At 51.3% G+C, this 25,160-nt stretch overlaps 1 protein-coding gene and 1 non-coding gene across 4 annotated transcripts in view; both read right to left on the minus strand.

The window, feature by feature from the left end:
* Positions 1–4,531: 4,531 nt before the first annotated feature.
* Positions 4,532–4,680, minus strand: LOC142842883 (U12 minor spliceosomal RNA). The gene has a single exon (XR_012909529.1). It is a non-coding gene; the product is annotated as a U12 minor spliceosomal RNA (small nuclear RNA).
* A 6,258-nt stretch (positions 4,681–10,938) lies between these two features.
* Bdh1 (3-hydroxybutyrate dehydrogenase 1) overlaps positions 10,939–25,160 on the minus strand; it is a 38,751-nt gene continuing 24,529 nt past the window's right edge. For all 3 annotated transcript variants that reach the window (XM_075967362.1, XM_075967353.1, XM_075967370.1), the window contains exons 3-7: positions 24,920–24,992; positions 23,853–23,963; positions 21,111–21,252; positions 14,702–14,854; positions 10,939–13,141 (exon numbers count right to left, since the gene is read on the minus strand). In XM_075967362.1, the coding sequence (XP_075823477.1) occupies positions 12,672–13,141; positions 14,702–14,854; positions 21,111–21,252; positions 23,853–23,963; positions 24,920–24,992 (949 nt within the window). In that variant the 3' untranslated portion in view covers positions 10,939–12,671. The remainder of the gene's footprint in view (positions 13,142–14,701; positions 14,855–21,110; positions 21,253–23,852; positions 23,964–24,919; positions 24,993–25,160) is intronic.

The raw sequence follows: 25,160 nt of genomic DNA on the forward strand, positions 1-25,160 counted from the left end.
AAATAGCTATCATATAGAGGCCCCAGAACTGCAGCTGGTTCATGGCCTTGTGCCTCCTGGTACTTGTTGTGCTTTTCCTAAAGAATCTGCACACTGGTCATCTGTTTGAGAGCTTTCCCACTTCCAGCGGTGCACACTAAGGCATAAGGCATGAGAGGAAATCGCGGGAGTCAGAGTGCACCCACCATGCTTCCCGATGCCTCAGAGAGGACGTCAGAGCAGGAAAGACAGTCAGGCCATCGTGTCTCCTGCGTGGTCTCAGACATCAATGGGCCACAGGGAAAAACCTCACAGCGTGGTTCCCACGGTGTCTCAACTCCCAGAGCTGATCCCCAGGCCTGTGGTGAAGACCCAGGTTTGTGTGTATTTCCAGGTGAGCCTTACTTATATGGCTTGTTCAGGATTAGTGACCTTTCATCCTTCATCACTTCCCACTGAAGAGGAAACTGAGACTTCAAAAGAAATATTCTTCTGACCAAAGACTCCCGTGCCCTGCTCCACCCCAGCCGAGAAGCGGTTGCCTAGCCCGACACTAATTCAGGCTTCTTGGACTCCCGCTTTTCTTGAATGTCTGGGGCTGCTGGCAGCACAAAGAATATTTTTTCCCAAGCCATAATGTGACTTTTTGTATCTGTGATGGTTGATTTTTATTGTTGTTGTTGAACTTGACGCAAACTGGAGTCATCTGGAAAGAGGGAACCTCAGTTGAAATTGCCTCAATCAGATTGGCTTGCGGGCATTTTAGTTAATGATTGATGTGGGAGGGCCCAGCCCACTCTGGACAATATCATCTCTTGGAAGTTGGTCCTGGGTGATAGAAGAAAGCAGACTGAGCTAGGTATAGTGTAGTGTGCTGTTAATTCCAGCACTCAGGAGACAGAGGCAGGTCTCTGTGAGTTTGACACCAGCCTGGTCTACAGAAAGACTTCCAGGATGGTCAGAGCTATATAGGAAGATCCTGTCTTGAAAAAAAAAGGAAGAAAAGGAAAGAAAGAAAGAAAGAAAGAAAGAAAGAAAGAAAGAAAGAAAGAAAGAAAGAAAGTAGGCGGGCTGGAGAGATGGCTCAGAGGTTAAGAGCATTGCCTGTTCTTCCAAAGGTCCTGAGTTCAATTCCCAGCAACCACATGGTGGCTCACAACCATCTGTAATGGGGTCTGGTGCCCCCTTCTGGCCTGCAGGCATACACACAGACAGAATATTGTATACATAACAAATAAATAAACATTTTTAAAAAAAGAAAGAAAGAAAGCAGGCTGAGCAAGCCACAAGGAACAAGCCAGTAAACAGTGTTCCTCCATGATCTCTCATTCAGTTTCTGCCTCCAGGTTCCTGCCTTTAGGTCCTGTCCTGGCTTCCTTCTATGATGGGCTGTGATGTGGAAGGAAGCAAATAATTTTCTTCCCAGGGTGTTTGGTCATGGTGTTCATTGCATCAACACGAAACACACTAGACCTGTGGCTGAACAGGGCATTCCTTTTCCTGGTTGTAAGAGGACAGCTTGTCACAGGGACTCCAAGAACTGAGGATGGCCATGCCACTCTTGACTGGGCCACAGAGGCTCTGTTGTTTTTTTTTTTTTAAATATTTATTTACTTATTATGTATACAATGTTCTGTCTGTGAGTATGCTTGCAGGCCAGAAGAGGGCACCAGACCTCATTACAGATGGTTGTGAGCCACCATGTGGTTGCTGGGAATTGAACTCAGGACCTCTGGAAGAGCAGGCAATGCTCTTAACTGCTGAGCCATCTCTCCAGCCCAGAAATAAATTGAGCCCCGCACGTGGGCACCTCTCACTATTTTTTTTTTTTTTGGTTTTTCGAGACAAGGTTTCTCTGTAGCTTTTGGTTCCTGTCCTGGAACTAGCTCTTGTAGTCCAGGCTGGCCTTGAACTCACAGAGATCCGCCCGCCTCTGCCTCCCGAGTGCTGGGATTAAAGGCGTGCGCCACCACCGCCGGCTCTCAGAGGCTCTGTTTAATTACTCTGTTTAAATCATGTGCTGACACCTGGCCCAAGCCCCTTCCTCTCTTTGAGCACGTTCTCCCGTCTGTAAAGAGAAGAGGGTAATTCCATGGTAGGTGAGCTGTGTTGAACGAGCAGGTGCAGGAGTCGGCGGTGGGGGCTTGTCACTCTTGCAAGTTCCTTACCAATTTCTCATGGGTGTCAGGGCAAGAAAGGCCTGCAAAGGCCTGAAATGGTCCCAACTCCAGGAGGCAGGAGAGCTCTGAAGACTGACTTAACCCTAGCTGGGGCTGTTTCAAGGGAGATGCCTCCCCCTTTTGATTTCCCATCTCCCTCCCTCGGCTGCAGATGGAGGAGAGAAGATGTGTCTGACCTGGGAATCGGAATCGAGGTGGTTAAATCTAACAATGAACTTTTAGTAGGAGACTCATAAAAATTCTGACACAGAAGTTCCTTTATTATACAGACTGTTTTGGCTATCCTGGGCTTGGGAGTACAATCTTGTACATCTGCTTGGGAAATCAGTATGGTGGTTTCTCAGAAAATAGGGAATCAATCTACCTCAAGACCCAGCAATACCACTCTTGGGTATATGCCCAAAGGATGCACCCTCACACCACAAGGACATCTGTTCAACTATGTTCATAGCAGCATTATTCATAATAGCCAGAACCTGGAAACAACCTAGACGCCCCTCAACTAAAGAATGGATAAAGAAAATGTGGCACGTTTATACAATGAAGTAGTACTCAGCAGTAAAAACAGTGACATCTTGAAATTTGTAGGCAAATGGACAGAACGAGAAAAAGCCATCCTGAGTGAGGTAACCCAGACCTACAAAGACAACAAAGACAAATATAATGTGTACTCACTCGTCTCAAAGTCCAAATCAGGAGCAGAAGGAGAGAGAGTACGAGCATGGAACTCAGGACCGCGAGGGGTGCACCCACATACTGAGACAATGGGGATGTTCTTTCGGGAACTCACCAAGGCCAGCTGGCCTGGGTCTGAAAAAGCACGGGATAAAACCGGACTCGCTGAACATAGCGGACAATGAGGACTACTGAGAACTCAAGAACAATGGCAGTGGGTTTTTGATCCTACTGCACATACTGGCTTTGTGGGAGCCTAGGCAGTTTGGATGCTCACCTTACTAGACCTGGATGGAGGTGGGTGGTCCTTGGACTTCCCACAGGGCAGGGAACCCTGATTGCTTTATGGGCTGATGAGGGAAGGGGACTTGATTGGGGGAGGGGGAGGGAAATGGAAGGAGGTGGCGGGGAAGAGACAGAAATCTTTAATAAATAAATAAACGGAAAAAAATAAATAAAAAAAATTAAAAAAAAAGAAAATAGACATAAAATAAAGAAAACCAGCCGAAAGACCACAATCTCAGAGAACCTAGGTAACAAAGAGGACCCTAAGAGAGACATTCATGGGTCTACCTAGGCAGGGGGAAAAAAGGACAAGATCTCCTGAGTAAATTGAGAGGGGGGCAGGGGGAAGGTGGAAGGAAAGAGGGATGGGGGAAAAGGGTGGGAGGGAAATGTATAGCACATTTAAAACAATTTAAAAACTAAAAAAAAAAAAGAATTCTGATGCAGTTGTGAAGTCATTTAGGCCAACGTTTTTTAAACAGCTCCTCCTCACTCCTTCCCCTCCTTTCCCTCCCCTTCCTCCCCTCATTCTTTTTAAAGTGGAACCCTTTCTTCCACAAGACCTCAGTATAAGTGAATTTCTTACCAAGCACTTGGGACCAGTCACAGAAGAGTCACTGATTGATTGTGTGCACAGGCAACCAAGGCTCAAAGAAGAGACAGTCGGACCATGACCACAGTCACACAGTAAATCATGACTGAGACAAATGGGAAAACACACTTCAAAGGAGGGCGCGCGTGCTTGTGTATGTGTGTATATACAAAACCCTGTGCCTCAGAGATGGGGAGGTTGCTTCATGTAGAGTTCATTTACACTCCCTAAGGACAGGCTCCCTCCCTGTGGGGCACAGGTAGGAAATGGGGACAACTTGTGGCATTGTTGAATCTCAGCAGGCTTCACTGGAAATGAGATGTCATGAGGACACCACAGGGTGTTTTCTAGGCAGGAACCTGTAGCTGAAGAGCAGAGTGCGTGAAATTGAAGCTCTGGGAGTTCCTCCTGGCTGGCTGGGCCTGAGGCTTCCTCCATGGCTGCTCAGAGCACCCTACCGGGGCAGCCAGATGGTGACAGCAGCCAAAGGAGAGGCTGTCTATCCTCACAGAAGGCTGCAAGTGGCCCCTGACACTTGTGCACAAGCACTTGCGTGACCTCTAAACTCAAAAGAGACACTTGGGCGCTCCAGTGAGCTTCCTGCCAGGTCCCTGAACGCTCTCACAGCATACACAAGAGGGCAAAGGGCCGGGATGCGGCCAAGACTTTTTCTCTCCTTCCATTACTATGCTGGCTAACCCCCCTACACACACACATAGTAGATAAACAAGATTTATTTGGAAGACAACCCCTGCCAAAACAGTCAATGTTGTCGTGAACAGTTTGTCAACTTTCTGACTCTCTTTAGAATGTAGGGGGTTGTGCAGACCACCACACCCAGGCATCCCACAAAGTAGGCAGGTCGCCTTGGGGGGCAACCTTTACCTGCTCAAAACTTCTTCTCACATTAGCAGTGAGGATTCGGGCATCACTCCGGATTGTTGTTTTCCTTACTCATAATACTTGCTAGTTTTCTATCAATGTGACACAAGCTAAAACCATCTGAGAGGAGGGAATATCAGTTAAGAAAATGCCTCCATAGCAGAGACAGGTGGATCTCTGTGAGTTCGAGACCAGCCTGGTCTACAGAGTGAGTTCCAGGACAGCCTCCAAAGCTACAGAGAAACCCTGTCTCAAGCCTCACCCCTTCCCCCCAAAAAAAAAGAAAAAGAGAAAAGAAGAAAGAAAATGCCTCCATAGAATGGGGCTGTAGGCAAGCCTGTAGGGCATTTTCTTATTAGTGATTGGAGTGGGAGAGCCCAGGCTATTGTGGGTTGGGCCATCCTAGGTTGGTGATCCTGGGTTCTATAAGAAAGGAGGTTTGGCAAGCAAGCCAGACAGCTTCTGCATCAGCTCCTGCCTCCAAGATCCTCCCCTGTTTGAGTTCCCTGTTTCTGTGATGGACTACATGTGGAAGCATAAGCTGAATAGAACCTTTCTTCTCCAACTTGCTTTTTGGTCATGATGTTTCATCACAGTAATTGAAACCTTAACTTTGTTATAGTAAGGCCGCTTGTTGGTCCTGGCTGCTTAGCCCTGAAATAAGCACACAGAAACTGTATTAATTAAAACACTGCTTGGCCCATTAGCTCTAGCTTCTTATTGGATAACACTTATATCTTAATTTATCCCATCTTCATTAATCTGTGTATTGCCACATGGCTGTGGCTTACCAGGTAAAATTCCAGCGTCTGGCTCTGGCAGGGCTACATGGCTTCTCTCCTGACTCCACCTCCTTTCTCCCAGCATTCAGTTTAGTTTTCCCTGCCTTGCTATAGGTCCAAAGCTGTTTCTTTATCAATCAATGGTAATCACAGCATACAGAGGGAAACCACACATTGTAACTTTTCTGAGGGAGTCACCTCAGTAACCAGTGTCTCACATCATCAAGCTCAGGACGAGCTGGGAGGACAAGTGTGCCTCCCGTTTGTCTGGTCAAGGGTTAGGGGACATAGAGGAGCAGGAACAGCCTCTCAGAGCAGTCCTCTGTAGGTGCCCATGGCTCCTGCTCACAGTAAGTTCAGGGGTCCAGCTGCTGTGGAGATCCTGGGTGAGTGAGCTTGGGACCTGGGACAGAGGGCAGGAGCTGTACCATCCTGGCCCCAAGGAGCCAAATTCTCTATGTTCCCCAATCTCCTTTTTTGTGTTGTTGTTGTTGACCTATGGAGTTTTTCACCTAGAAAACATGCAGGATTTTCCCCAACAGCTGTGGTGGTTCTCACAGAGTCCATTTCAAACCCAGGACAAGATGCCACTGTCCTTCTCTGTTCAGAGATGTGAAGTTCTGGGTGAGAATAGCTCCCATAGGCTCAAAGATTTGAATGCCCCGTCCCTGGATAGTGGAATTGTTTGGGAAGGATTAGGAGGTGTGGCCTTGTTGGAGGAGGTGTGTCATTGGAGGTGGGGCTCTGACATTTCCAAAGCCCACACCTGGCCTATTGTCTCCCTCTCTGCCTGACGCCATCAGATCAGGACATAAGGGTCTCCGCTACTTTCCCAGCGCTGTCCCGGCTCCCACCATAATGACCATGGAGGAAGCCTCTAAAGCTGTAGAAAAGCCTTCAGTTAATTTCTTTCTTAAGAGTGGCCTTGATCATGGTGTCTCCTACAGCAACAGAACCGTGACTGAGACAAGAGCCTACATTGCTGCCCCTTCCCTGTCAAACCCAGGAACTCTGAGGGATCTCAGAAAGTTCCAGTGTCTAGGCACTGAGAGTTTCAGTGAGCTGCCCTCGAGCACGAGAGGTGTTTCTGGGACACAAAGGGTGGAGCAAGGGCTGGGGTTGAATGTCACCTCCATCCCACCCAAACACACTGCTGGGATCTTTTTTTGTTTTTGTTTTCAAGACAGGGTTCCTCTGTGTACTGACTCATTGGAACCCACTCTGTAGACCAGGTTGGCCTCGAACTCACAAAGCCGCCTGCCTCTGCCTCCTGAGTGCTGAGATCAAAGGCGTGCGCCACCACTGCCTGGCTGCCCCGCTTGGATTTCACTGCAGCAGCATGTTACAGCATCTCTTCTCCTCCAGCCTTCTGTTTTCCAGCTGTGCTTTGGAGTTACCTTGAAGAATTAAAGTCCTGGGCCCACTCTAGCTCCCGACTCTAGGTGTCTTTGTGTGTTTTGTGGTGCTGGGATTTCCCAGGGTTTCCTGTATACTAGGCGTGTGCTCCATCACTGAGCCACATTCCCTGGCCGATCATGACTTTGATTTTCCCCTCTGCTGTATGAACCAGTGTCCCGAGAGATTGCTACACAATTGTTCTTGGAGCCAGGGCCTGGATGGCTTTGGAGATCCTACTTAAACCAGTCTTTGCGTATCTCACCCCACCTATTCCTGGTGCTGCAGTTCTTCCAGACTCCCCAAATTACTGTGCTTTTTCTTTAAAGATGCTGCCTCCCCAAGTTTCAGCACTTGACCTGTCAGATCCGGCCTCTGGAAATCCAGCTTCCCACAGTGGAACACCTACAGCCTGCTTGCCTTCCCCTCCCCGGTACTTCTACACACTGAGCACCCAACAGTTTAGAAAGTGGTGTGGTCTGTCCACCCCATCCCCCACCACGTCAGCCAGCGTGGCTGGGAATAACATCTCACCCTAGATCTCCTGCAGTCAGAGGACAGGTAGCTCTTAATTCTACCCCCTCCACACAGAGTATTGGAGAGACACAGGAAGGGGCCTGTTCTTTGTCCCCTTTCCTTGAAGATGCCCTTGCTGCTCCGTAAATCTCGCTTTTTCTCCTTTAGCATCCTGCTGCTCTTTGCTTCACTTTTCTTCCCTTGCTTTGGAGCCCAGGCTGGCCTTGAGTTCCTGATTGTCTTTCTGCTGGGAAGGCCGGGACGCAGCACAGAGCCTGGCTTCCATCTTTGTTTTTCCTCCCAAGTACTAACAAGGTCTCACTCTGCTTAACTTCCCAGATCAGGCGAGATTGGGGGCATATTCAGGACGATATGGCTGTAGGTCTGTCTTTGTTGCTTATGGTGGGTCCTGCACCACGTCGGACAACTTCGGCCAGACATTCTGAACCAAATATTTTCGGTGGAACACAGCAAAAGGAGGAAAGAGGGGGCTGCAGAGCCACGCATCCCTTACGTGAAGACTACAGCTGAAACCGAGGAAGACGGCCAGTCTGCTCTACTTCTGAGGAGCCCAGTGCGGCTACTCCAGGAGCTGTAATTAAGTTCACCTCTAATTGGATAAGCGAGACCAGCCTGACATGTGAGAGAGTAATTAATTCTCACTGGGGGCAGGACAAAGTCGCTGGGCAGCGGCATCTCCGGAATCCTCATTCATATTCTCTTTCTCCTCCTCCCTCCATCTCTCCCTCCTTCTGATACATGTCCAAGAATGGGAAGGCAGAATGGCCCCAGCCCTGCCTTAGAATCTTTCCTGTCTTTACTCTCTGCCCCTTCGCATCAAGGGCATGGTCATTCGACAATACCTTGGACATGGCAAATGACAAAGAAGGCCGGGCTTCCCCTCTGCTCCGCCTTCTGCAAACTGTGGGCTGGGAAGAGGCTGGCTTTAATGCTACCACATCGCCCACTGTTCCATCTCTGACTTAAGTCTAGCTCAGATCTCGGGTCCCGATGGAGACTACGGGAAGAGGAGGGAGTCCCGGAGACAGAAACTTGAATGCTGCGTTTGCCTTGGCACACTGACTATGATCTCCCATAAATCACATAACCTCCCTGAGGCTCTGGTTTCTTATCTGCAAAATGGGCATAATGTTCCCCATCACTAATAACCAACCCGCTTACCGTGGAAGGAGATGAGAGACGACAGTTGTGAGGGCTCGTGCGAGCAAGCGGCTGTTAGCACCTAGCCAGAGGTGAAAAGTTCTTGGACGCCTGAAGGCAACTCGGCCGGCCTTCCTGCCCGGAACGTGTCATCTGTGTCGTCTGTCCGTGAGGGACGGGGTAACCGCGGCTGAACTCTCCCGTTCACATAGCCAGGGGTATGGGAGCCTTGTCAAAAGAGGGACCTGAGCTCTTGAACTTAACTTAGCCACTACCAAATATCAAGAGGATTGAGATGTCAATTGTTCTGTGGAGGTCTGGGTCAGAGCCAAAGTCATGTGCCCAAGACTTGAGGCTAGACAGTAGAGGCAGGGTTGACTCCGCCTTTGGCTAAATCTTCTAGAATCAAGGAAAGATCCCGGGTACTGAGTCCTCTGTCACTAGCGAGGTTCAAGCTCCAAGGCAGCCTCTGTTAGCCCTTGGCCAAACTACGGTCCCTGGTCTCCATCCTAGATGCTCACACTACGCTTCTGAAGCTGTCACTCACAAATCTCCATCCTCCAAGGACTGTGCAGACCAGAAAGGCTTTGTATGCCTTGGGTAATCTCCACAGCACTCCTGGTGCCTTCATCTCTCTTTGTTCGTGCTCTTTAAACCAAACCAATCCTGTCTGTCCCAAGCCCTGCTCCCATGTCTCTCAAGTCCCTAGGGGTGTGGACTCAAGCGTTTCTAGAACCTGTCCTCTGAAATGCCCACTGGGCACAGTATCGGCCTGCCGCAAGGTGGCTGAAGGATTCCTCTAGCATCGCCTCCCAGGGAGCCCTGCTTAGAATGCCTATGGAGTGGGGGTGGGGGCAGGGGGAGCTGGTTTGTGTGGCCGTGTTCTGGGATGGTTACTGTGCTTGAGCTTAGAGATTCCTCTTACTGTTACATAATCGAGGTATTTTTTTTCCCCTCCTTATTTTAGATCCTGGTACCATCTGTCCTGTTTTTCGTGCTTCGCTGACTCTGGGCTGGAGGTGAGCTCAGGCTTGGCCAGTTGGCTTTGTCCCTCACATGATGAGAGACTTGGGAAAGCCTGTTACCTTATCTGTAAAATGAGATCTTGACCCCGCCCTGTCTACCTGCCAGGGCAGCTGGAAGGATCAGCAGAGAGGTGTAACTGGCTGGGTAAGTGTGTCTGGCGCTGTACACAGGAGTCTGGTTGTTAACCTGGTTCTCCGAGCTGGGCGAAGGTGCTCACTCACCTGTCCTAGGAGAGTGCCCACAGATTTGCAGAGCAGGGTTGAAACACTGGAAGTGAACAGACCTCGCCACGGGAGGCTCAGACTCCCTGCCATAGGTGGCAGGGGCACAGCCCTAGCAGTTTGTGACAGGCAAGGCCAGGTGGTCTCGTCACCTGCTCCCGTGGCCTCTTGGCCTTGCGGTGGCCGTGGAATGTGAAGCTTGGCCCGCGTTGACTTAGCAGACAGAAAAGTCTTGCAAAAACCTCGTCCGTTTCCAGCCATCAAAGGTGGGTTCACGCTAGCTGCAGCAGGCCAGAGGTCCCAGCTGAAGTCCTAGGTGCAGGCTAAGCCCAACCTGAGTCCCATCTTTATCCTCCCCACCCCCACTCAAGGGTTTGTCCGAAATGCTTTCCTTCCTCTTGCCTGTGGAACTAACTGAGGTCCAAAGGCACAACCAAAGGTTTGGGCTGACGGAGCCAGCACACACTGCAAGCCCATCTCCCTACCATAAAGGCCATGGGAAGGAGCCCGTAAGACAAAGAATGCCAGGCTCTTGGCTATACTGGTCAGTTTGGCAGTTATAAAAACATGCCAGCAATTGAGGATTAAGCAATAAAATACGTGTTCACATAACTCTGGAGGCTGGACGTTCTGTCCCCACCCCCTGATGCTGGGCGAGTCACCCTCCTCTTTGGGGCCTGTTATATGACCTATAAAATGGGAATACCCTGTGATCTGCCCACCTCACCTGTCTCGTAAAGATCAAAGGCAGTCCTGTGTCCAAGCTGGATGGTACTTGCAACAAGGGAAAGGGGGGGGGGTTGAATTACCACTGAGATTATCTGGAGGGAAGGTACACTGGGGTTTTCTTTCTGAGACAGGGGTCTTACTGTGTAGTCCAGGCTGGCTTGGAATTTACTATGTAGACCAGGCTTATCTTGAGCTCACAGAGATCAGCTCGCTTCTTCTGCCTAAGGAGTGCTGGGATTAAAAGGGTGTGCGGCCATGCCTGGTAGCCTCAGGCTTTTCAGTTAGGAGAATACAGAGGAAAATGCAGGGCCAGCAAGACAGTCAGCATAATCCTAAGTAAAATAAATCACAAGAGCCTGACCAGGCAGTCCTCTTTCGCAGCTTAAGATGCCGGTGGCGATTCTCTGGCATTCAGCTTATTTCTACTCGGGACTCAAGTATGTGCCACTTCTAATCCCCTTCTAGTTCCCAGTGATGGATGGATGCAGACGTGCAACTCCAGGCCACTCTCCACGTGTTACAACCAATCTCTTTATTAAGCACGAAAACAAATTCTCCAAGATGTAAAAACGCCACCTGAAGGCTCCAGCTGGAAACAGTCACTGCAGTACAAAAGCGGCTTGCTGCCGTGGGCTCGCTGCTGGGAGGGAGCTCTCTGGACCCTGAGGCCCCGCCTCCCTCTTTCCTTCCCTCCCAGGCCCTATCTGTCTTGTCTGAAGACAGGGGCTGGAACTGGGTACCCCTGTTTGAATCCAGAGCGGACCAAAGCCCAAACGGCAAGCTGAATTTGCTCTCTGTGGAACCCTCTTAGCTTCAGCAAGGCTGCACCCGGCAGCCTGGTCTAGCTGCCTAGGTTCCTTTGCTCTCTCCTGGCACTGGGCTCCGGATTCAGGCCAGACAGCTGCTTAGGAGTGTAAGGATCACCGTTTCTAAAGGGGCTTTGCTTCTTTCTTTGTTCCCAGGCAGTGTCCAAGTGGGTGGTCAACCGCTCTTGGAGGACTTCAAGCTTGTGTGGAAGAAAAAAACGCCTGATCAGACTCTAGCCGAGGAGGCAAGGCTCCCTCTGGTGGCAGGTCGGGATTTTGCCGCAAAAGGCACTCCCTAGCTCACGGCTTGACACCACCAGGAAGAAGGCAGTACTTGGTTTGGATCCAAATACCCAGACCCTGATCAACTGCAGGGACAGGCAGCCGTCAAATTCAAACCTTCCTGATGGGCAACACTGACTGCCTAGCAGTGTCTCAGCGTAATTAAAAAATAATGTTTACAGTAGGAAGGAGAGGTGACCACCCTGAAGTCCTGTGGAGCAGGTGTCTGTGTGTGTGTGTGTGTGTCTGTATGCGCGAGTGCGCATGCACCGCATAAGCACATGAGACAGTAGGTACCCAGACCCATTGCTAGGGAGATGTCTCAGTGCCCAGCCTTGGCACTGCTAATCTGTCTACAGCCCCAAGGATAGCACCAATCCTGTCCAAGGCGAAACCAAACCATATTCCTAGGCAAAGAGCACCTCTGCCCAGACCCAACCTGAGTCTTCAAAGATGGTGGAGAAACCTCAGCTGGCAACCTCTAGATCTCCCATCCCTAGCCAGCTGAGAGTCAGTGGCTGCTGGCCACCAGTCGCACAGTGCCGTGGATGGGCAGAGAACACACAGTAGCACCTGGTGTGACTGTCTCAAGAGAAGACACTCTGCTGGTAAGAGGGTTCAAGGATCAATGGGTCCAAGGTGTCCCTGGAACACAATGTGATGAGTTTCACGGCAACGCCCAAGCACGAGCGGGACCACCTGGGTGCAATGGAAGGGGTATTTCATTGCACCCACGTGCCACGGAGCTGCAAATTCTTCCTGCACACAAGAAAAAAAAATCTGTTCTTTTTACTCGTGAAACTAGCTTAAGGATTAAATGGGATAAATATTTTGAACAGATGCTTTGGCTTAGAAATGATTTTGGATACTAGTCTAATAATCTGTTTTTAATAGAAAGATATTTCCCACAAATCTTCGTATAAAATCAACTTGAACTAGATAGAAGCACCATGTTGGCCTTGAGGCTTAGGGTCACCCACCTGTGACCCCCACATCTGTGAAGGCCTACCACCACGTGAACAAGTAAGGTTAATGCTAAGATAAGTCTTCCTACGACCGTGGATGTTCCACAGCGAGTCATCAAAAGGTAACCGTATGAACTCCCTCCCCTCAGCCTTCCCCCTCCCACCAGATCCCGGGCAGAGGACACTGGAGCCTCTTCAGTGTATGTAGATCTTGTCAGAGATGGCTCCCGGCAAGTGCGTCATGATCTGCATTCGCAGCCACCAGTAGTAGTCCATGGGGTGGTAGCGGGTGTAGGGGGTGGCGGCAGTCAGGGCGTGTGTGACAGCATCGATGACAGAGGAGGTGTCTGTGGAGCCGCTGTTGCAGTAGGTCTCCATCTTGGCGATCTTCTCATCGAAGTACTTCTTGCCGTAGTCTTTGCGGACGATCTCGGGAAGCTCGTCCCACATCTTCTTGGCGATGGCCTGGATACGCTCAGGGCTATACAGACTGGTGGCAGCGATGAAATTGCCGGGCTCCACCACACTGACCTTTACGCCCAAAGGGTGCATCTCGTAGCGCAGGCAGTCAGAGAAAGCCTCTACCCCGAACTTGGTGATGCAGTATGGCGAGCGGGCTGGGTTGGCCATGCGGCCCAGCATGCTGCTGATATTAACAACACGGCCTATAGAAGAAGACGGCAAACATCTGCTCAGGGGGCACTGCCCTGTGACGTAGTGGACCGGCGGGGACAGCTTTAGAACCGTCCGGAGGCAGGGGACCTTCTTGGGCCACCCAGCTAACCAGTATTCCCCAGCTTCCCCAAGGGTCCTGCTGTGCCAGGCAGGACCAGGAAAGGGGAACAAATGAGAAACAAGCCTGTGGACCAGGAGGGTGCAGTAGACTAGGCAACACACAACTGGCTGATGGCAGCCAAAGCCTGCCTGGCGGCAATACCGTGGGGTGAAAACACACTGGGCGCCCGTGGGACATGGAATGGCTACGTCTGTGTGGACCTGTAATCGACTCTAAGCAGGGTCTGATGCTGGTCAGGGAGAATAGGAAGCTAAAACTCTTTCTCCCCAGTCAGGTGCACAGAGAAGTAACGTGGCAAGTCCAGGTGGGTACTGACCGCTGGCACAGCTAGGGTTGGAGATAGAGCGCAGAAGACAGAGTGCCCAGAACGAGGTTGGCACAAGAGAGCCTAGAACACCCCAGAAGAGAGGAGGACCTGGGTTGGTGGGCTGTTCCCAACACCAGATCCAGAAAGAAGTGGGCTGGGGCAGGAGAAGGGGCCCGGTTTTTAAAGCTGATTTCAAGGTTGGACATTAGGTGACATTGTGGGACTCAGGCACAGAGAAAATGGTGCCCTCAAAAGCATTCAGTCACAGGCCCAGCATTAACTCCCCATAGGGTTGGGGTAGATCCCTCTCAGCCCAGGCTGACCTGGGTCAGCTTGCCTAAGGCGTGCTCCTAGGAACACCTGCCCGCCCCCCCGCCCCCCCCCCCCCAGTGTGAAGTCACTGAAAGGTTGAGCTTCCTTGCAAAGACTACAGACTGAACCCGTTCATGCCTATGCTGCCAAGACCTTGGGGCAGATCTAGGGATCTGGTACCTTTTGTCACAAGGGCTTGCTGTTCCAGGGGAAAAGTCAGATCTCATGACTTTATAGATGGTTTTGCTCACATTTGGCTATTTTATATGATTTGGGGATTGCGTCTCTTCTCCAAGTTTCTGGTCTTGTTTGAACTGAATAACACGTCTCATTTTTAAGCTACGGAACATGCTAATATTTGTTTAGCATTACACAGCGATGGAACAGCACGTAGAACAGCTGGTGCACATGTGCCGACTTCTGCAGAGTTGGTTCCTAGAGGACAAGCCTCGACGACCCATGAGCCCGGAGTGCACAGACAACTGAACTACCTTTCTTGTGTGTTTTTGAGACAGGGTCTCATTATGTATCACAGGCTGACTTTAACCTCAAGGTCTTCCTGCCTCGGTCACCCAAGTGCTGGGTTTACAGATGTCCACCACCATCCCAGCTCATCTGCTCCACTTCTGAAAGCCACAGACCCCTCTCCCCTGCCTGGCCAAGTACTTCTGCCTGGCTCTGAGATGCCCGAGTTCAGCCTCGCTGTGTTGGACGGTAGCTCTGGCAGGTCTGGGGTTTCCATTCTGAACGGGAATAAAAAGGACAGGTACAGGGAGGGGTGGGCAGGAAGACTCTCTCTTCCCAACTCACCTTTGGCTCTCCGGAGAAGGGGGAGGAAGGATTTTGTCGTGCGTACCGTGCCCCAGAGGTTCACTTCTGCCACCTCCTTATACGTCTCCATGCTGGTGAACTCCACCTCCCCAAATGTTGAAATGCCTGCATTGTTAACCAGGCCCCACATTCCTGCACACGAGAGGACACAGCCAGTCACCATATGGACTCAAACACAAACACTAGTCTGCCCCTCTCTGCTCTGATCTCTTTCTTCCACAACTCCCAGCCTCTCGCCCAAGGCTTCCAGGAAACAATTCTAGAGTCGGCCATCTCTTGAGTGAAAGGGAGAGAGAGAGCCAACACCCTGACTAAATAGACTGTCCCTATGGTAGAACATCCAGGCTTCATGTCAGTGCTGACAGAATCAGTTCTCAGCCCTTCCTGACTGAGCCTTGTAGGGTCTCCGCCTGTGTCTCCTTCCATTCCAGCTCTGTATGGTTCTTATCACCTTGACACGTATCTGGTCGTAGTAATTAAAAAGATGTCTCCATCAGATCGGCTTGTAAGCAATCTGTAGGGCGTTTTCTTGATTTGGAGGGGCCCACTATGGGTGCTCCAAATGCCTTCTTGCCAGGTGGTGTGGAAGAAAGCAATTGAACAACCCATGTAGGGCAAGCCAGGCAGTGGCACTCCTCCATGGCCTCTGCTTCTGTCTTGCCTTCAGGCCCTTGCTTTGAGTTTCTGCCCTGATTTCCTTCAGTGACGAACTATGATGTGAAAGTTTATACACCAAATAAACCCTCTCCCAATGTGCTTGTGGTCATGATGTCTATCACAGCAACAAAAGAGTGAAGGCGACAGGCATTTCTCCTCCACATGAACACCCTGCACCTATTTATCCAACTCAGCCATTGCTTCGAGGGCCCCTCTAGCCAGCAGTCAAGGAAATCTCAGGAACTTTCCAAGCCAAGCTCATAGAAGGGCACACAACCTCAAGGTCACCCATTAAGTTATGGGCTCTGCTGCCAAGCCTTGTTCATGGTCAGGCGCCACCCCACTCCACCTTGGGACTGTTAACAATCTTCTATTCTCTCAAGCTCCTCCTCTGAGCAGGCTGCTGTTTGCTGGTGGTCACACATTAAGGGACCTTGGCTCGGGAGTGTTTCAGTCAGTGTGTCTCTTCTCGCCCTCTCCTGAGACTGTGCGGTGATACAGGCTATGAGAAGATGCCTGTTCTCTCAAGCATTGACTGTTCCCTACGAGAGCAGCTAAGGGACAGCTGGCTTTTGTAGACTCAGACAATGTTGGTTCTGCAAAGTTCCTGGAGTTTGTCTGCTAACTATTTTTGCAGCAAGTCAAGGGAAACCAAAGCTGTCAAGGGAAAAGACAGATTTAAGTCTCATCATTAAGTCGGAGGCAGAGTTGAACCTGAGCCAAGGGAGCACAGCCTGTTTTCCAGGACTCGGTTCGAGTTTGGTTTTTTGGGTGTGAGCACTGGATGGGTCAGAGCCCCAGGGCAGAGTGGGGTCCTGCCTCTTTGGTGTGGAGATCCTCAGCATTTGGTCTCCTTATGGCTTATTCTTTTGCCTCTGAAGGCTCTGTGCTCCTTGCAGGGGCTTCAGCAGACAAGGTGCCTGCTCGCGGCCAGTGAGAATAAGGCCCGGACTCACTCTCCCAGGGCATCATGGGAATGAATGTGTAAATGACAGAGTAATTGGTCTCATGTTGCTTTCCTTCCGTCTTGCCCAAATTAAAGCTTAGTCAGCTGACCTCTGGTGCCTTCTCCTTCAATTACGGGGAATTAAGGGCATTTATTAAGGAGAGGAAATTGCTGGTTAACTAAGTGTCCAAAGAGCTCCCTCCTGCACCAGCTGCCTGCCGGGGCTTCCTGCCCTCAGCTCTCAGGCTGAAGTTGTGACCTTGAGGCACAGCCCACGTGGTCCAAGGCATCGCAGAAATCCACGGCTCCCAGGTCTGTCTTTTGACTTCCCCGAGGCTTCTCTCCTGGAGTCCAGAGGCTAGGCTAACCCCTGGCCTCTACCCATGCTGCCCCGCCCAGAACTGGCAGGCTTTTCTTCCTTTTGGGTACTTCTCCTTTGCCCCAGTTGCCGCCCTTCAACTCCGTCTCTATTAGGAATTCAAGACGTGTGTGTTGATGGCGGATGTCTACAAACCCTACATTTCCACATCCCAAGGAGCCTTCTTAACCATGTCACCTGATCTCCTTCCTTCTGCAGCCAGACTTCTGAGAACATCCTATCCTCTCAATCTGGTCACACCGCTCTGGACTACAACCTTCGTCTCCTGTTCACCACGTTCTCCTACAGCCGGCCGGAGAGGCCACCAAGTAAACCCTGACTCTGTCTCTATTCTCTTCTTAGACACTGTCTACCGATGGCCCTGGACACCAGCTTTCCCCTGGGTTTAGTAACCCTGGGCATCCCAGCGCTTTTCCTCTACCAGCCTCCACCCGTCGCAGACACACCCAGTGTCTCACGCTCAGCCTGACTCTCCTGAATGCTGACACAGTGTCTCCTTGTCTACTAGATGTTTATGGAACCTTCCAGCGGCTTTGTGTTTGATTCAGATGGGACGGTATCACATGACCAAAAATGCATGCGTGCATGCTCAACCTGAAAATGAAACAATTCTATCTGGCACTATTGTCCCATAAAGATGAATTAAACTCGACCTGTGAACGTCTACTGCATGATAGAGCTGGTGACTTGGCAGATATCAGTTAGCCTCAAAGCTCTCCAGAGTCTTTAGCCAAAGCTCCAACAGCGCCCCTGCCAGTCCAGAAGGCAGCTGCTCCCTGAGAAAGATCTCACCATTACCTCCATGTCCAGACAACTCCCATGGACCCCTAAGAGGAACAGCTCCAGAACTCCGCCTTACCGTCCCTTCTATCTGCGCTGCATGGCCCTAACTCACCCTGAGCACAGCGAACACACTCGCTCCTCTAGCTCCTTCACTTCTCCCCTCCGATGTGTCAGCCAGGGCTGGGAAGATGCCTGGTGGTTAGAATGACAGCCACCAGGCCCTGGAGAGGCACTATGATGATGTCACCTGACCCTCATAACTAAGCCACCAGTAGATGCTAAATCAGCCCATAGCTGAATGAGGTAACTGAAGCTCGGTGTCACCAGGACCAGGCGAGGAAGATGCAATTCGGGGACCTAGACGGAGGAGCCTTCAAGCTCAGCCCCACATAGCTGCTGGTTTCCTTTGCTGGGGCAGAGTCAATTCTGTTTCCTTCTGCATTAACTTAGGTCCTGGCTGACCTCTCTGCTGTGCTGTCGGTGAAGACCCAGGTCTCCCTGCCTCAATCTGTATCTTCCTTCTCTACAGGACGTGCAGCCAGGTTAGTCTTTCTCCTTGGGTCCTGTAGCTCTCAATCTGTGGGTAGCACACAAGGCCCTGGCAGACTTCTTCCCACCCCTACACATTCTGCCTCCCTCAGTATGAACAGCTCAGTTGCTCCTCTGGGAAGCCTGCCCCTTGTCACCACAGGGGTGAAGTCGAGACTAATGGGATCGGCTATATGTACTTTACCACTTCACAGATGAGCAAGTTGAGGCCCACGCAGGGCCTGGTTGACATCCAAGTCACATTTCTCTGGAGAGGTGGAGCCCTGGGGAAATCCAGTCCTCCCACTCTGATACCAAGAGACGGGTCTGATGTAAAGGATTCCCTGCCTACGGCATCAAGCCCCCGGGTTGTTTAACTGTTCTCGGAAGGTTTATCCCGAAGCCACTAGGTTGGTGTATAGTTCCAAGCTCCTCCTGCCAGATCAGAGCCCTCCAGGCACCAAGCATAGTCCCAGGCAAACAGCAAGGACTCAGTAAATGCTTACTCAATGGTACAGAATGACTCCGGGGTCAGGCCACACCCACAGCCCATCAACAGCTGTGTGTACGCTTTACTGGAGTTGGGAGGGCTGTTCACAGGCACAGATGTCCAGTCCCTCCGAGTCCTACAAAGCAGGGTAGGTGGGACTAGTGAAAGGTGGCTCTAAGGACACTTCAGCACCTCAGGTGACTTCTCAGACTCCAGGAGTGACTGTCCCATGCAGCCAGAGTGAAAACCAACCTCAAAATGTGCCCAAGATGGGAGTACACCTGTCCTTGTTTTAAACGTTGACTGCTGAGATGTACTGGGAGGGCGCCACCTGGAGGTCAAAGCCAGCACTGCATGTGGGAGCTGTTGCTGATTTACCAGGAAAAGGACCACAGGGCTCAAGGGGGCGAGCAGTGGGAGGTGGGGTGGATAACCGGCAGGGAAGAGGTAGTTGGGGAGAATGGGAAAGAGTGGGAGGCGGGGGGATCCGGCATGCAAATGCCATCTGACTGTTTTATTTTCTGGTTTTGAACCCAAGAGTTCCAAATTATTTCCCCCAAACTGCATTATGGTTACGGTGGGTCACGGCGACGGGAGGAGCCGAGGCTGTGGATCCCAGCTGTGCCCCATTACCATCAAGCCCCACGAGCTGTGATTCCAGACTGCCTGGTGCTGTGCCGTCCCCCTTCCTAGTCTGTGAAGGCAGCACCCTAGCTGCCCAGGGAGGCTGTGGGGACAAAGGGTGACAGGCTATGTGGCTGGCAATCATCCCACTGGGGCCCAGCCGGGGACACCAACCGCTGTTAATCATTAAACAGATTTCAGTGGGCCTGTAACACACTGGGCGCTCCGGGAGAACACAGGGCCCCAGAATGGCCTCCAGGAGGGTAGGGTGGCAGCACGGAGCTGCGGAGGGGACCCCAGTGACAGCCTCCCTAACGGACAGTCTCTCTCATGGCTAGCCGTGTGGCACAAGCTCTTCTCAGAGATGGCAGCGTTTTTCAGCCTGGCGATTTCGGTAATCTACACAGCACAGGTGCAGGTCCCCCGGCCCCCTTCACTGGACCCCACCCGGAAGCTGTGCAGCAGGGAGGTAACTGAGGCAGCCCCCCCTTTCCCTGGCCTGCCAAGGGGCTCAGATCAACAGCACAGGCTGATTCTTCCACAGGGCCTACTGTGTGGCCTAGCTCCTTGCTTTGGGGTCCACTTGAATGGTACCCCACCCCCTCTGAGCTGGAGAGCTGACCCCCTCACACTAAGGTCCTCCACCCAGGCTGAACTCAGGACACCGTGTGCTGAGGCAGCTCTGCAGGATTCGATCCTTGGCCCCTGGCTCTCCATACTTTATACTTCTTTGAGGTACTCCATCCAACCTCTGTGACATCCATCTCTCTCCTCCCTGGGTCCTAACTCCTTGTATCCCCTCTGGACACTCCCCCAGGGTGTCCCATGGGCACTTCCATGCCTTCTTACCTGTCCCTCATCTTTCTCCTGACTTTGAGGACACCAACTATGTAGGACAGACACCTCTTGCCTCTTTTTCATCCCCATATCCAAATCAACTCTGCCAGCTCTGTTCTCTCAGTGCCATTAGCGAGCTCCATCCAGTACCACTGGCGAGCTCCAGTACCACCAGCGAGCTCAGTACCATCGGCAAGCGCCAGCACCACCAGCGAGCTCAGTACCACCGGCGAGCTCCAGAACCACCGGCGAGCGCCAGTACCACGGGCGAGTGCCAGTACCACCGGCGAGCTCAGTACCACCAGCGAGCTCCAGAACCACGGGCGAGCTCAGTATCACCAGCGAGCTCCAGAACCACGGGCGAGCTCAGTACCACCGGCAAGCTCCAGTACCACCGGCGAGCGCCAGTACCACCATGTTTAGGCCTGTACCACCCACACTCCCCTTTAACCCATCTGTCCCCACTCTAATGCAGGCTTCAGAGGGAGCTTTGGAAGTCAAGCCAGGCCATTACCTCAAGACAATCCCTTCACTCTCCAGCACTTTCGGCCCAGAAGCCAGTCCCCTACCTCATCTGCTGCTGCCTCCAGTCTCAACCTTGTGCTGGGACCCTCTGTCACACCCAGCACACCATGGGCTGCTTCCCAGCACCGTTCATGCTCTGCCCCCCCCCCCCAGCATCACCTCCCTGGCTCTCGACCACACTACCCACTCCTCCCATACCTCTGACACTGGGCTCGGTCCCTTTCCTTGCTGTTCTGCCTCTCTTGATGCCCTGATCCCTGATGATGAACTCAGTCCGCCCACTGAACCCCAAGATCCTAAGGGACAGAGAGCGTTTGGGTATCTTTGTGTCCCCGTCACTCAGCCCAGAGTGGGCATTCAAAGAGCATTGGATGAACCGGCCTGAACTAGGAAGTCAATCTGTCACTCCACAGATTTCAAGCTTGCCTCTAGCCCTATTCCACTGCCCTATTACACAGGTATGTTTAATTTAATCCACTTCCTTATACTGAGCAGAAGGAAGAGTTTAAACAATAAAGAGAGGAACCTTTCTCCAGGAGGCCAGCAAACAGAGGGCAGTGTTGGGGAGGATCCCTGGAAGAGCGCCACATACCAACCCTGAGTCTCACGGCACCCTTACCCTTCTCAGGGTCCTTCAGGCCGGAGCGGATGGTCTCCACTGCTTTCTCTATCTCTTCGCTGTTGCAGACATTGAGCTGGACGGTTCTCAGGCGGTCACTCTTTAAACTGTCCAGCTCCTTGACCCCAGCATCACCTTTGTCCTGGGGGAGATAGGGCTGCGGTCACCGCTGTCCTTCCTACACTGGGCAGGTTCTGGACTTAGGACCCAGCCCAGGTAGGGACTGCCTCTAACCCCCTACAAAGCCTGAGGCTTACCCTGACACAAGACTAAGAAAGTTCATGGTAACGTTATTCAAAATAGCCAAACGCCAAGGCAAGTTTTATTAATATTCTGAATGAATGTTTATTTGATTTTTAAGTTTTAAAATGCAGTTTGGGGCTAGAAAGATGGCTCAGCAGTTAAGAGTACTTGCTGCTCTTGCAGAGGACTTGGTTTTGGTTGCCAGCACCTATATAGTGGCGCACAACCATCAACTAGAACTTCAGATCCGGGGAATCTGACACCCTCTTCTGGCCTCTGGAGGCACCAGGCACACATGTGATTTCCATATATGCAGGCAAAACATCCATACGTGGGCTGGAGATATGGCTGAGCAGTTAAGAGCCCTGGCTATTCTTCCAGAGGTGCTGAGCTCAGTTCCCAGCAGCCACATGGTGGCTCACAACCATCTACAGTGGGAGCTGATGCCCTCTTTTGGTATAAAGACGCAAATGGAGATAGAACACTCATTCATAAAATAAATACATCTTTTTTTAAAAAAATCCATATACAAAAAAATAAATCTCTGCCGGGCGGTGGTGGCGCACGCCTTTAATCCCAGCACTCGGGAGGCAGAGGCAGGCGGATCTCTGTGAGTTCGAGACAAGCCTGGTCTACAGAGCTAGTTCCAGGACAGGCTCCAAAACCACAGAGAAACCCTGTCTCGAAAAACCAAAAAAAAAAAAAAAAAAAAATCTCTAAAGATGTTATATAGTTTATCTGGGGTACAAATGAGCAAAGTACTGTAGCATATTCATATAATTAAGTAATATTCTGCAGAGAAAAATGAATTATAACAAATGCCACAATATAGATGGCTCTCAGAAACACGCTGAGGCCAGGTGTGTTGGTGCTGCATTCTTGTCAAGCCCCAAGTCGCCCAGGCCATGACTCCAGGCCGCCTGATGCTGCTGCCTCCCCACTTCCTGGTCTGTGAAGGCAACGCCCTGGCTGCCCAGGGAGGTCTTTCATCCCAGCACTCTGAAGGCAGAGACAAATGGATCTCTGTGAGCTCCTGGCCAGCCAGAGCTGCACAGTGAGACTCTGTCTAAACACAAACAAACACTGTGCTAGGTGAAAGACACACAGTAAAAAGACCCAGTGACTTTGAGTCCAATGTGAGATTCATCCAGAGAAGGCAGGTCTAGGGGGATGGAAATCAGTGGTTGTCCAGGGCTTGAGGTGTGTGTGTTGCGGGGGGCAGGGGGCGAATAACTGAAAAGAACCAAAAGGCAAAATACTGAGCCAAGGAACTATTCTCAAAGTGAACTGTGGAGGTGACACAAGTCTCCGAACTGGGGGACAGTCCCCTAGCTACATGTGCAGCCTCATGTTTTAATACCTCCCTTCGTGGCCCCTAAATGCTGCCTGATGTCCCAAAGCAGCTAGCTCTACACTTCCAAGACTGTCCCTTCTGTCTGTTAATCTCTTCCTTCTCTGCATCCCCACCCCCACCCTGGAACATTCTGGAAAGGGCTTGAGAATGCTTTCACTCTCGTTCTTCGACTGTGTTTGTGCATGGTGTCCTCTCACCACCGGACGGAGAGCTCCGTGGGAGTGCTGGCTAGTTTTATGTCAGTCTGGCCCAGGCAAGAGTTGTCTGAGAGGAGGGAATGCCAACTGAGAAAAAGTCTCCAAAAGATCAAGCTGTAGGCAAGCCCATAGACCATTTTCTTAATTAGTGATAGGTTTGGGAAGGCCCAGGTCATTGTGTGTGATACCACTCCTGGGCTGGGGTCTTGGGTGCTATAAAAAAGCAGGCTGAGCCGGGCGATGGTGGCGCACGCTTTTAATCCCAGCATTTGGGAGGCAGAGGCAGGTGGATTGCTGTGAGTTTGAGGCCAGCCTGGTCTACAAGAGCTAGTTCCAGGACAGGCTCCAAAGCCACAGAGAAACCCTGTCTCGAAAAACAAAAACAAAAAAAGTAGACTGACCAAGCCATGAGGAACAAGCCAGTAAGGAACACTCCTCCACAGCCTCTGCATCAGCTCCTGTCTTCAGGAGCTTGCCCTATTTGAGTTCCTGCCCTCGTTGCCTTCTACAAAGACGTGTGATATGGAAGTGTGGGCAAAAGAAACACTTTACTCCCCAACTTGCTTTTGGTCACAGTATTTATCACAGAAATAGTAACCCTAACTAAGATACTGGATCTTGGACCAGTCTTGTTCCACAACATCTAGCATAGCATCGGGCTCATCACCATCATCTAGTTGGGCCTATCAAGTGGATCGATGGCAGAGCAATGGATGGACAGACATAAGGATTGGTGATGGATGGATGCATGTATATTCTCATACATGCATGCAAAGAGCTACGTAGAACAAAAAAGACCGAAGTGGAAAAGATGTAGGCTATTTTAGCAACACATGTTAGAAAAGCACATGCGTGTGAACATGCACGCACATGTGTGCACGTGTGCACAAGCACACACACAGAATAACTGCTTGGACAATGGTAAAAAAAAAAACAGCCCAGTCTTACCTTCATTAAGCAGCCAGCAAATACAAGGAAACCTTTTGAGTGTAGATGTTTGGCCAAAGAGAACCCAAATCCGGAGTCGCAGCCTGTGATGAGGACAGCCTTGCCGCTCGCCTGTATTAGAGGGTTAGACCCGTTTTAGGAAGCCAGGACCCCACAGCAGAGTAACCAGCCCTCCCCAGCCCTCTTCACAGTAATATTAACGCATGCTGGGTGGCCAAGCCTCATCCTCCTAGCTGGCTCTCGCTGTCGGGAGAACTACAAGCACCACCGAGGTATGCTGGGAGTGGAACTCAGAATCACCCAGTCCCTGCTAGCAACGACTCCTGCTGGCAGGATCTCCGTGTCTTTATCTGCAGTCACCGCGATGCTTACTGTCCTCTTCCTCGGCATCAAAGCCAGGCTTATGCAGTGCTCTCTGGGAGCAAGGAACTGGCTATGGGTTCCATCATGACACATCCCCATCCCCAACCATAACCCCACAGATCAGTGGTTCTCAACCTTCCTAACGCTGCAACAGTTCCTCATGGTGACCCCAGCCATAAAATTAATTTTGTTTCCACTTCATAACTTTAATTTTGCTAGCTATGAATTATAATGCAAATATCTATGTTTTCCAATGGTCTAAAGTGACCCCTGTGAAAGGGTGGTATGACCCCAACCCCCCACAAGAGGTCATGACCCGCAGGTTGAGAACTGCTGCCCTGGAGTCACTGTGATGATTCCATGCCACCATAGAGGAAACAGAGTCACTTTCAAATGACAGGACTGGAGCACAGATGGGGCTGAGAGACCCCAGAGCCTCACGCTGAACCCCAGCTCTCTGCTTCCCGGCAGGTCTCCGACAAGCTCCCTGGCTGGGAGGGGTGGAGTGTGTGTGTTTACCACTCCCACATGCATGGGGAGAGGGTCTTCCTACTGACGGAGGACCTCAAGGAAGGATTAAGCGGAAATGTGGTTCAGAATGTCCTGAGCACTGTTCAGGCCCACGCAGAGGGTAACTTGAGGCCTAGGGTCCCCAGACGGCCCTCCTCGACCCAAGGACTCCCAGGGAGCTGGCTTCCACTCACCTCATTTGCCTCACTGGCATAAGTCCGACGGGTGGTTGCCGTGAAGGAGTCTGGGTAAAACAAGAGTGTGTGTCTGCAAGAAAACAGCAGCCGTGAACGCCAGGTTCCGGTTCCGCTCCAGACCCCACCCCTGGGCAGAAACTGCTTACAACACCCTCAACCACCAGCTAGGCTAAGGTGGCACTGATTTTCTCCCCATCCCAGGCTATGGGGACAGCACTGCTACTGCTTAGAGAACCTT

This window comes from Microtus pennsylvanicus, chromosome 1, assembly GCF_037038515.1.
Source record: "Microtus pennsylvanicus isolate mMicPen1 chromosome 1, mMicPen1.hap1, whole genome shotgun sequence".
Taxonomy (NCBI): Eukaryota; Metazoa; Chordata; class Mammalia; order Rodentia; family Cricetidae; genus Microtus; species Microtus pennsylvanicus.